The sequence below is a fragment of the Microplitis demolitor genome, chromosome 5 (genome assembly GCF_026212275.2).
Source record: "Microplitis demolitor isolate Queensland-Clemson2020A chromosome 5, iyMicDemo2.1a, whole genome shotgun sequence".
Taxonomy (NCBI): domain Eukaryota; kingdom Metazoa; phylum Arthropoda; class Insecta; order Hymenoptera; family Braconidae; genus Microplitis; species Microplitis demolitor.
Genome location: NC_068549.1, coordinates 8633891 through 8646457, shown reverse-complemented (window position 1 = coordinate 8646457; position 12567 = coordinate 8633891). Strand labels below are relative to the sequence as shown.

Here is a 12567-nt window from a genome sequence, read left to right as displayed (position 1 = left end):
TTTATTTTCATTCATTAATCGCTGGTTATTACAGTAACTTTTATAGCTTTTAAAAAAATTAAGAAAAAAATTTTTTTTTTTATTTTTATCATGTGAATCACACAATCTTTGAGACGAGGGTTTCCAAGTTATAAAAAAATTGGAAAAGCCGTAGTGACTCACACAATCTTTTATCGAACATTAAAATTTAAAAGTAGCTTCTTTGTAATAGGAAATAATGTATTTACAGTAAAAACTTGTTGAATACTCCTCTCGAGTTGTATGAGCGTAGAAAATTCTTGAAAATGGATTTTTATTTGGATTCTCTCTTTTTTTTTTTTTTTTTTTAAGCAAATGGACACGCATGCGTTATATCTATAATACAAATACAGTAGAGTCTCTATAACTTTTTCGTTCTGTAACTTTGACTTCCCTTAATTTCTCCTTCGACAGCAGGGGAAGTGTTCTCCCACTATCACTTAACTGTACATGCGCAAAGGTAAAGCGCGGTTCTGCGTCTGGTGGTAAAAAATCAAATTAACGATAGCTTACACAGTCAAGTAAATACACAATAAATGAATGTTGCGCGTTAACATCTTCAGTAAATTTTATTCAAAAAATTATTAAGAAATAAAAATCTAAATGGAAATTGGAAAATTTAGAGAACGTAAGAAGTAAAAAAATTGAGTATTTTGTGTAGTAAGAAATTGTCGAAGTAAAGCAAATAAACATTTTAACGCAGTTTTCTATTAATTTCCGGAGGCTGGTGATCGTTCAGTGTTATTAGAAAATTTTTTTGATAATTTGGAAAAAGGATTAATTAAAAACGTGGCAGAAATTATTAAAAATAAATAAAGTTACTCCTCAAATGAAAGTTTGTTCCTTACATTTAAAAAAAAACCATTATATATTGCCAGATACGTTTGTAAAGTTTAACCTAAAACTTAAAAATTGAAAATATTATTTTTGTTTTTTCAAGTAAATAAATATTAATTATAATGATGTTTTTATTATTCTGCAACTCTTTAAACTTGTACATTAATTTCATGGGGTTTTCTTTCACATGAGACGTTTGTACACAAAGCGCGGTAACCACGATCCCATATTTATTACTTTTATCACGGTTTATTCCACATTTAATTGAATAGTCGACCAATAAAATTAGTTCGGAATCGTGTATATTTTTTTTTTCTTTGGGTTTTTACCCGACCAAGATAATATCTCTATGAAATTTAATAGCACTTTGTTTATTTACCCTACTATCACATAGGTTACGCATTTAAAAGTGTAAACTATCATCCGACATGTTTTTAAAGCCACGCCTCCGTGTCAGTTCCCAATATTTACATTACTAGAATCAGTTCTTACTATACTTTTATTATTATTAGTAGCGTAATAATTTATAACATTTTTTAAACATCGCAAACAAAAAAAATTCAATCCAAAAGTCCCCATAGAATCCAGTCAAATTGAACAAAACCGCATAGTAAGCAATACAAACCTATTGGTTTTTATGTGGTTTTTGACCCATTTCAGTGGATTCTATAGGGACTTCTTGATAGGGAGTTTAGGAACGGACATAAATTAAACATAAATTAAATCACTACTTGGACTCCTGCATATGATGCACTTGAAGCTAAAGTTTTCGCCATGAGCGTTCTGTCTTCTTGTTTGCACTTCCAGTTTGTACTTGCACTTTAAACAAAGGCATTTATGTCCACATGGACAAAATGCAACGTTTGGAAGGTTGTAGCAGCATGCGCTGCAAGGTATTTCTCCATCCACCGCTTCAGTGTCATCAAAAATGATCCCTCTGGTGGACTCAGTAATCCACGAAGCTTCGGAAAAAAAACAACTTTCTTATGGTCTCAAAATTTAGTCTTAGGTATAACAATAATCCTTCCAAAAGAGCAGCTCGAAATCTTCATTTTAAATTGTATAACTTCGTGTTTTTATTACATTAAACAATTTTTTGATAGAAATTTATGTTTTTTTAACTGAGCTAATGCTATCTGTAAATTTTTTTTTGAACACATGAGAGAAATTTTCCTTACTTTCAAGACAGAACTTTCTTTTTAATTTAAAACCACAAAAGGAAAAAAAAATTCAATTCTCAAAAAAAATATTTTTCTTTCGAAATTCATACGGAAAATAAGTAAGATCAGGAAGAAAAAAAAACATTTTAAATACTTTTATATATATATATATATATAAAAAAAAAAAAAAAAAAAAAAAAAAAAAAAAAAAAAATTTACGTAATTCAAATGAAAAAATGAATATTTATTGAGCTCTTAGCAGGATTGAGCTTTCAAGCTGCTCTTTTGGGAGGATTTTTTAAATACCTAAGACTAAGTTTCAAGACCATAAGACTTGAAAAAAAAAAATTGTTTACTTTGAAACACCCTAGTATATTATATGGGATCTGGGAATCGTACTCAAATCAAATCGAATATGTACAACAAACAGATATTTCTATTTTAAATTTACATTCTAAACACAAGATTTATCAAATAATGATGAGACTTGTTGTAGAGCATTCAATATCCTACAAAAATATCTATCGTGCATAATTCGTTGATTGGCTTGTAAGTTAGAAAATTCTAAAAAATAAAAAGTTTTTTTCCCGTGTTATTTAAATAGGAAATAGAAAAATTGATTGACGCAAACCGTAGTATTATTATTAAGAGCTTGGATTGGTACCGAAATTTTTATTTTTAGATAGACTTTCAATTTTTGGATACCAAAAAAAAAAAATTTTTTTTTTTAACCAACTTAATATATATATAATTTTTTATTGATGTTTCCTTTTATTTTCGTGATAGTTTTAAACTCAATCAATACAGTTTTTTAAAAAAAGTTTTTATATAATCCTGAAAAATGCTTGTTTTAACTTTTTATAAAAATTGATTAAATCGGAAAGACAGATAAAATTCTATACTCGGATATTTTAAAAATTGCTGAATTAATGATAAATGAAATTCATATCTGCCCAAATTTTAATAATTATCAATACTATCTGAATTGTTATTTTCCGATTGAATCAGATTGAAACTGATTGAAAATTTTCTGTCGGATTTAATCGGAAAATAATCGATAAATGAATTATTATTTTCTAATTGAATCCGCTTCGTTTGAAACGAAATTTTTTTTTCTAGCCGACACAAGAAAATTTTGTTGTTTATATTGAGAAAAAAATTCCCTGAAAATTTCAGCTCTTAAATTTAATTTAAAGTACTTTCTCTCGAGTATCAAATTTTTCCATTTAAAAAGTATGTTAATTGAATAACATTTTTTTTTAATTGCTATAACTTAGCCAGATTTTAAGCTATCGTTTTGAAACCAGTTTTAATTTGCAGAGAATTTGTTAAATTTGAAAGTCTATAAAACAAATTGCTCTAAGTCCATCTATTATTTTCCGATTGAATCTGTTTGAAATTCAATCAGAATTCTATCAGTTTCAATCGGAAACGAATTTTCAATCAGAAATGTTCGGGAGCGTTTGAGGCCTAAAATGAGCCTAAAATTCTAACTTACTACGAGCGAGGTTATCTGTTTGATTACATATCTATAAAATGTAAAAATACCAAGATTTATAGTTTCCCTAAATTACTTTGTACTATTTTTTATAATACAATGATAAATTAACATTTAATATTCATTTTTATAAATAAAAGATTATGTATGTAAATTTTAAAAACATGATCTTGGAATGATAAAATTATGACTTTAATTATTTATATTTTAAATATTGAAAAACTATGTTTTTGTTATAATAAATATTCAATTTATTTATCTAAATAATAATTTTAGTTTATTCTAACTTAGTAAGTACTTCATAACCTAATTAGGGTTTAATTTGAGGGTCAGAGACTGCGACCTAAAGAATTCTGAGGGACAGAAACTGGGTCTCTGAATATGTTAATTTTTAAAACGTCAATTTAAATTATTAATTCAATTCAAGTAATTATTTTACGCACATGTCTCTAATTGACAATCCTAAACTAGTCGATAAAATTATTATTTTTCTCATTAAGTTAAATCTTACATTAATTATTATAGTACAACCTCAATTGACACTCTAAACAGGTCAGAAACTGAGCTCCTTACCTTACAGTGTTTATATCGAACATTACTTGTCTCGAGAATTTTATAAAATTTATAAAACGATTAATTCTGTTAATCGTAACTCTACAAAATATATGTTTATCAAAAAAAGAAATTGTCATAATTTATATATTTTGTGATATTAATTTTGCTTTTTAATTCTATGAAGAAAAAAAAATATATATGTATAAATATATACATATAATTTTCTCTAAAATTAAAAAATCCCGCTTGAATTAGTGCCCTCTAAAGACTAAAATCGTTATTTCAAAAGTAAAGAATCGATTGATCTAATGATTCGAGTATTTATAATCGATCGTGAATCGAACATCCTCACAATAATATTGTCATGGACCCTGATTATGACAGGAGTAACTAACCAAGTGTAAAGAATAGTATTGTGATTGAAAGTAAATTTAAAAATATCGAAACAAAGTCATTACAACAATTAAATTTATAGAACAATACGGTTATAAGAAATTTTGAACACTACTTACGTTCACGTTAATTTAAAATTTCTCTGTAAGTAGAAATGAGACAAGAAAGTTGCATTACAATACAAAAATATTAAATAAGGTTTAAAAAGTATTTTTGTTATACAAATTAAATTTGTAAATATTTTGAGTGATTATAATAATTTTACAAAATGTCAACAATTCCCAAGTGGGAAAAATATAAATATATTTATGATTTGCCCTATAACGAACGTGTGGAGTTTTGTCATATTTTAAATCAAAACGATAAATGGGAAGAACTTGCAGGTAAGATTGATTTAAAAATACTTATTTCACTGTAAGAGTATTGAAATTAATTTTTTATTGACATGAATTAGGTAGATGGATGCAGTATGACATGCTAATAATTCAAAATCTTAGAAGAGAAAAAAATCCTACCGATGAATTGTTAAATTTATGGAGTATTCACAATCATACAATTTTAGAGCTATTTGTTTTACTCCAAAAAATGCAGCATTATCGTGCAATGGGTTTGTTAAAGTCTTTTGTTGAAGATAAATATCATTTTTTGTTAGATAAAGGAGAAGGAAATTTACGATTAACCATCAATCGTGAAAATAATTATCCGCCAGTAAATGAATTAAAAATTGATACTAAAAATTTTGATAAAATAACTTATCGTACTCCAATTGCACCTAAAGTTACTATAAAAGAATATAATAACAAAATAATTAATCAAGCTGGGCCTATTAATTTATTAGAAACAGCTCCAAGCAATTCAAATAATCTTTTGGCCGCATCACCATTAGTAGCTTCCCGAGTTTCACCAATTCTTAATCGCACTGGAATTTCACAAAAATTGAATGCATTGACACTTAAAACGGAAACGACATTGCCCCAAATATCATTTGAAGAACTTACTCGCGCAACTGATGGTTGGAATCAGTGTAAGATTCTTGGGAAAGGTGGCTTTGGAACAGTTTATCGAGGTATGAATATTTTTTGATATGTACTTTATTATTTATCAAAATTATCAAAAAAAATTTGTTTCAGGAATGTGGAAGAATACAGATGTTGCTGTAAAAAAAATAGAACGTCGAGGCCCGGAATCCGATGATAGTTATATAATTCAACTCCAACAATCACTTAGAGAAATAACGATATTGAACTCTCGGCCACACGAAAATATACTGTCACTCTATGCGTTTAGTATTGGTGGTCAAGCACCATGTCTTGTCTATCAATTTATGATAAATGGTTCACTCGAAGATTGGATATTATTAAGACACAGATCACAACCTTTAACGTGGCTACAACGACATGAAATAATTAAAGGTGTGGCTAGAGGTTTGCAATATTTACATACAATCGGGGAGAGGCCGCTTATTCATGGTGACATAAAAAGTGCAAATATTTTGTTAGACAAAAATTTCGAACCACGAATTGGTGACTTTGGCTTAGCACGAGAAGGACCATTAAAAGATTTTATGAAGGTAATTGCAACTTTATCGAGATATTTTATTTTCTGACATTAAAAAAATTTAATTTTCCTTTAGCGATTATCCAATAATTTAAAAAAAAAATATGTTTATGAAATAATATTTAAAATATTATAAAAATTTCCAAAGTTATATATCGTCCTAGGTGAACATGCATAGTAAAAAATATTATATTAAACTATTTGTGTTAAAATTTAAACATGAAATTCGGGTAATATGAACACTAAACATTGAACTATTTTTTGCTAGTAAACAATGTTTTTATTAGTCACGATTAAAAAAAAAATCACTTAATATTTCATAGCAGTTGTAAATGTTACATCAATTAATTTCTTTGAAAACAAACAAAAACTAATTTTTATTTAGCGAAAACATAATTTTTACATTACATGAAATAATTCGAAATTATAACAAAATTTTTTTGATTATTATGATAAACATTCCAAATTTTAGTGAATGCTAAATTAAATATATTAATTAAGTTAAATTGATATTTATAAGATGTTCATTTCACTATCATTTTTATAAATCGATTTAAAATTTTAAAGTAACACAGTGAAATGTGTTGGTTTGATACAAAAAATATAACAGATACACAATATTTTTACTGTGTACAAGGAAAATTTACGCCTAATAAGGCGTGTAAAAATATTATTTCTATCAAAACTATTTGAAAAACCCTTGTTTCATAAACATAAATTTAAAAAATGATTAAAATCATCATAATTTTGCCTTTATTGACTTTTTTTTTTTCAAACTCCCATTTTCGGACCGGACTCATTGGAGTGACCTCCTGAAGTATAGTTATGTATTAAATTATTATTATTATTACTTTGTTAATATATAAATTAATTTCTCATTATAGGTAAGTAAAGTACATGGAACAAGACCATATTTACCTGAAGAATTTCTGAAAGGAAAAATCTTGTCAACTAAAGTCGACACCTACAGTTATGGTATTGTTTGCTTTGAATTAGCAACAGGTTTATCTGCTTATGATGATTCAAGAATTGAAAATAAATTTCTTAAGGATTTTATTGATAGTTGGGACGATAAAGATATTTTATTTTTAAAAGATAAAAAACCTGGTGATGAAAATGATAAAGTCTTTAGTAATTTAATTCTACTTGGTAAATGGTGCTCTAATAGATTAGCTAAAGATAGACCTGAAATGGAGCTTGTTTTTAAAAAATTGAATAGTATATAGTTACAATTATTAGTTATACTACAGTCGAGTCTCGTTATGAACCCGCATAAAGGGGTGTAGGGGAATATAATTCTAAGAATTTGTGTACCCCCACTCTGTCAGCGCAGGCGACAGTCGTGAGTTGAACTTCCCCTACTTTTTAAGCGTGTGAGTGTGTACGTGATTGTTTCCAGTATCTCGTTATGAGTCCGTTTGACTTGAGTGTTATGTTTCTTATATGTAAATAGGACTAATATGATAAATAAACTCTTAAATTCTTTTCATGAATATACGGTCTCATATCGAGACTCTGAAGTTAATTTTTTTTTCACGTTGTGGAGGGGGAAGGTCTTCCGTGGAAATCCTGGTTCACGGACTCATAACGAGACTCGACTGTATATTGTTTATGAAAAAATATGTAGTTAATGTAGAAAATAAGTCAGAAAAGAATCTAACTAAAAAAAAAAATTTATAATGAGTGCGATTTAGTGTGTAGAGACCAAGAAAATTTAAAATTACTTGAGAAATCTCCAGTCAGATTAAAAAAAAATGCAACAGAGGCAATTGAAGTCTGCAAAATTGTTTGACTTTGACATGTTGAGAGTAATGAACTACCTCAAACGCTTCGCGTTATGAAGCGTGCAAAAAAAATTATTTCAACGATAAGCTCTTCATCCAAAGGTTAAATGGTCGCTTTTTGCATTTTGGTGTTTTTTATAAATTTAACATAAAGGCATTTTTTAATATGATTAAAAAAAAAAACAAATCGAAGGTTTTTACTCTCACAATTAATTAAAAATATTAATATAAAAATAAATAATTATTTCTATGACATAATTTACATACTTATATGCAGGACATATATTCTAGCCATTTAATATAGAAATATGTTTTGTCAGAAGTACTCCCACTAATCGGCTATGTTTAGATGGAAGAATTTAATAAATAATTACTATTATATATAAGCATATTTGTCTATACATAAAATGAAAAAATAGGAGAAAAAAAATGATTAGTAAATACAGTCAACATTCTTTTTAATATATTTATAAACAATTTCTGTGATATGAAAATAAAATAAAAATAAAAATTTTTTTCGTTACAATTTTGAAAAATTATAAAATATTTACTATTGTACTATATATCATTATAATGTCATCAAATTTATTATAAAATATTATACAATTTTTCGTACTGTATGCTTAAAAGTACACAGAGAAACATGTGACTCAAAAATACATGAAATAAGAATAGGAAATCCATATATTATTATGTTAATCTGCCAAACTTGAAACAAGCCACTTTCTTTTTCAACTAGTGTAACATATATTTATAATATTCGTAGTCTAGCATAACAAAAATTAAAATCATATTTTAAAACTCGAGTTGTGTAATTTATGAGAATCATTACTCCGTATAATAAATTTTGCAGTGATTAATTTTATTTTTATATTTTAGTAAAACATTTTCAATCAATCTGTTTATAGTTTTTATAATGTTAGGATAATAAAAATTAGTAAGCCTTTGTTAAAGTCTTTGGCACGACCACTGGTCCTCGCAGTTTGTTAGCGAATCCTCTATCCACATAGCCGGTAAACCTCAAGTAAAATTGCATTTTATTTACACGTCTTTATCGAGTTATCGTTTGTTTCATGTATTAAAATATTAAAAACTGTAGTAAAGTAAAGGATAAAGTACCCAATGACTCTATATATTCATATGTCTATATTGAGTAAAATTTAGTAGATATAGATGTACCAATATATGAGAGATCGGGTACTAGTACCCTGATTGGGTATTGTGTCTTTTACCTTACATGTAGTAAAAATCGTTATTCTTTTGTAATGTTTCGCCTATCAAAAATGGAAATCTTTATGTTTATTTGTATAGATCTTTTCAAAAATACAGTTACTATAGAGCAGTCAACCAATTTTATTATGCTGGCAATGTAATTTTTGTATATATATTTGTAATTTAAATAGATGCGCTTAAATGAATTACTACCCCTGGTTAAAAATACTGATTGAAAAGAATTGAGAAGCGGTCGCTCCATGTAAACTGTATATCTACATAAACAAACAAAAGAATTGAAATTATTGAAAATAATTCGAATTTCATCATTTTTAATTCTTTTCAATCAATATTTTTAAACAGAAAAAACTGAGATATTGAAAAATTAATATATGATTCATCAAATATTGATTAAGCTGTACATTTATTATCGAATTGTAAATAGTTTTTAATTAAATTAAATAAATATAATAAAATATTCTAACAAGCTTATTCGTTTTTTAAAATGTTAAAAAATGTAATCATAAAATTATAAATAATAAAAATCAGCTGGTCATAATTTGTAACTCATAATTCATTTATTAAAATCTTTATAATTTTTTTTCTACCATAATAATAAGAGTTATAAAAATTAAAGACTAAAAATCACTATGCTAGCCTTAAGATTTTATTGATTTATTATTATTTTCTGATATAAAACAATTTTTTTCAATTCTTGAGCAAGTCTGCTCTCAAGATCAATAGACGCTAGTGTCTTTTTCTACATATGTCTTTCTCTAGATACTTATGACCAGATTTTAATTGCAAGCTTTATCCAAGAAATTTATGCCGGATTATAATTCAATTCTGGAGGAAGACTATAGTTGAAAATAGTTGCACATGGCTTGCTCAAGTACCTACTGTAAGTTATGATGGTGCAAGGAATACGTCAGACGCTTTTTCATTGCGCCGTGTTCAAAATATCTTCAATACTGTTGAGTACAATACCATGAGCAAGATATACACAAATCTTGACATAGGTTTCTTAATACATGATCTTGCGAAAAACACATACGTAGAAAAAGACATTAGCAGCTAGGGGTCTTGCTTAAGATACTTACTCCAAAATCTTGGTCAAACACGTGTTACTAGGGTGTATGCTGTCAAAATGTATGGCTAAAAATTCGTTCAAGTATATTATTTTTTTAAATACTCTTTGGCCCTTGTTAACTTGTATAGTAAACTCTGGGGATATTTGCAAAGTTTATACTGCATCAGAAAGCATAATTTATGTAATCTGTGATTCTCAAATTCAAGAACTATTTACTTTTTAACAACATTAATTTTTACAAGTTTTATAGTTATATATAACATTCTACAAAATAAAAAATTGATAATAAAAAAATATAGTATTAAAAGTTATGTAACCTGATAATTTATAATATTTTTTAAAATAATATCTTTACGATATGATTTCTTGAGCACTTGTGCGAAAATTATTTTTTAAACGGTCAAGATACTTTTGACGACACTCCATTTCATCAGCAGGTCTGTTATAAGGCAGCCATATTGGTTCGCCAACAAAATAACGTTTAGCTTTTATATAATTCTATTTAAAAAAATTATAAACATTAAAATATTTGTCCACAAAAATAAATAAATGAAAATGAGAATTTTAATTATTTACATTTATATCAAGCGTAAATCGGTGATATATTCCACTGGGGATAATAATTAAATCTCCAGGTTTAACTTCAATCCTAATCCATTCATCATTTTCATCTCGAACATCAAAATATCCTGATCCGCTCAATACTAAACGAATCTCTTCATCAGTATGAAGATGTTCAGTAAAAAAAGTTTTCAACTATTAAAGAAGTATAAAATTTATTGAAAAAAAGTTAAAAAAAAATAATAATTATATAAATGTAATACTTTTTTTTCATAATTATCCAAACATTCTTGAGAACACTCAATCTCATCCTCATATGAGTATCCCCTTTCTGATCTTAATTCTTGTAAAATTTTATCTGTTTCATAGTTTTGTGGGTCAATCTGAAATATTTCATGAAAATAAAATCAAAACATACAAAATTAAATAGTATGGATTATTATATATTATTATATATTAAGAAAATAATAAATAAAGTCAACCTTAAAATGTTCTACTCCAGTGATTTTAAACAATTCAGATAAAGAAATATACTTCGGAGGTATTCTGTGATGTTCTAAACGTTGATCAGTGGAACTATCGTCCATGTACCAAGCTCGGACCATTTCAGTTATTTTTTATTTTAAAATAAAACAAAAATCAATAGTTCAACAATTGCGACGTCAAAGATCAGTCGTAGAAAAATTTGCGGTTATACGCAGTATAAGATATATACATATGACTACTTATAGCTTGATAGATTGATTACAACTGGTAAGAGACATAACTTTTATTTTATTAGTATGTCTAGATAAAACACAATTGCTGCGTGTACTTTGACTACATCTATATCATTATAGCTCACTTAACTATATTTATATGTTTATTGTTGATTTTCAAAAAAAGTACTGATTATTCTATATCAATTAATGTTACTTATGAAATGATAAGATAAAAAGTACATAATTACATGAAAAGTCAAACAGTTTATACTTTTACATGGATTTCATAATTAATATCATTTTTATATATGACCAGTTATAGCTGTGATTATTCACTCAATAATATCATTTTAAAACCAAGAGTATTACAAGCGTATTATTTTACCATACATTTTATAGCAGCGTGTAATTGATGAATATAAAATCAGTGACCGTACGTTGAGAAGATGGAAAAGAGAAAGAGAAAAAATTGAAAAAATGTGTAGTAATGAAAATACTAAAGACCGCAAAAAAGTCGATTACTATCAAATGAAGATTTAGATGAAGCTGTTTATTTAAGGTTCTGTCAAACTCGCTCAAACGGTGTACTTATATCCGGTCTTATGATTAGACAAAAAGCTTTGAAACTGAATAAACAATTAGGAGGTTGTGAGTCATTTAAAGCTAGTGAGGGCTGGCTTGACAAATGGAAGTTTTTCATTTCAATGTCAAGCTCTTAAGAAAATAGATTTCTGATTGATTTTAAGAGCTTGACATTGAAATGAAAATGACTTGTGAACAATGCGGAATTTCGAAAAACTTTGTTTGTAATAATTCATAAGGAATAAAATTATCTACAAAACAGTTTCTACGATATTTTTTGATAAGACGGATACATTCGCCGGAAAAGTAAAAAAAATCTTAAAATTTATTATAAATTTGACTTGAAGCTTAAATAACTTTTGAACAGTGCGATTTATCAAAAAATGATTGGAGACTTTTTTTTGTAGAGCGTTCAATTTCCTATCAAAACATTAATTGTGCATAAAAATCCGTTGATTGGTTTGTGAGCTAGAAAATTAAAAAAAAAAATATTTTTTTTTCCCGTGTTATTTAAACAGAAAATAGAAAAATGGATTGAGGCAAATTTTAATATCATTATTAAGAGCCTAGATTAGTACCAAAATTTTTATTTTTATTTATACTTCCAATTTTGGGATAC

The 12567-nt window shown here is 26.8% G+C and overlaps 2 protein-coding genes across 2 annotated transcripts; one reads left to right on the top strand and one right to left on the bottom strand.

Moving 5' to 3' along the window:
• Positions 1-4356: 4356 nt before the first annotated feature.
• On the top strand, positions 4357-8317 carry LOC103578198 (pelle-like serine/threonine-protein kinase pik-1). The gene is made up of 4 exons (XM_008559191.2): positions 4357-4844; positions 4916-5527; positions 5592-6031; positions 6903-8317. Exons 1-4 carry the CDS (start codon positions 4730-4732, stop codon positions 7242-7244), a joined length of 1509 nt encoding a protein of 502 aa, XP_008557413.1. The 5' UTR covers positions 4357-4729; the 3' UTR covers positions 7245-8317.
• A 1979-nt stretch (positions 8318-10296) lies between these two features.
• LOC103578199 (acireductone dioxygenase) lies at positions 10297-11953 on the bottom strand. Its single transcript, XM_008559192.3, has 5 exons — positions 11148-11953; positions 10929-11048; positions 10681-10860; positions 10460-10602; positions 10297-10368 (listed from the first exon to the last, which is right to left on the bottom strand). Exons 1-5 carry the CDS (start codon positions 11268-11270, stop codon positions 10317-10319), a joined length of 618 nt encoding a protein of 205 aa, XP_008557414.1. The 5' UTR covers positions 11271-11953; the 3' UTR covers positions 10297-10316.
• Between the last annotated feature and the right edge of the window lie 614 nt (positions 11954-12567).

Coding starts and splice junctions, on each gene's coding strand:
- LOC103578199 (XM_008559192.3), bottom strand. CDS start 11,270: ATGGTCCGAGCTTGGTACATGGACGATAGTTCCACTGATCAACGTTTA. Junction 11,049..11,147: donor CTGGAGTAGAACATTTTAAG/GTTGACTTTATT, acceptor GAAATATTTCAG/ATTGACCCACAAAACTATGA. Junction 10,603..10,680: donor GATTTACGCTTGATATAAAT/GTAAATAATTAA, acceptor TTTTTTAAATAG/AATTATATAAAAGCTAAACG.
- LOC103578198 (XM_008559191.2), top strand. CDS start 4,730: ATGTCAACAATTCCCAAGTGGGAAAAATATAAATATATTTATGATTTG. Junction 4,845..4,915: donor TAAATGGGAAGAACTTGCAG/GTAAGATTGATT, acceptor GACATGAATTAG/GTAGATGGATGCAGTATGAC. Junction 5,528..5,591: donor CTTTGGAACAGTTTATCGAG/GTATGAATATTT, acceptor AATTTGTTTCAG/GAATGTGGAAGAATACAGAT.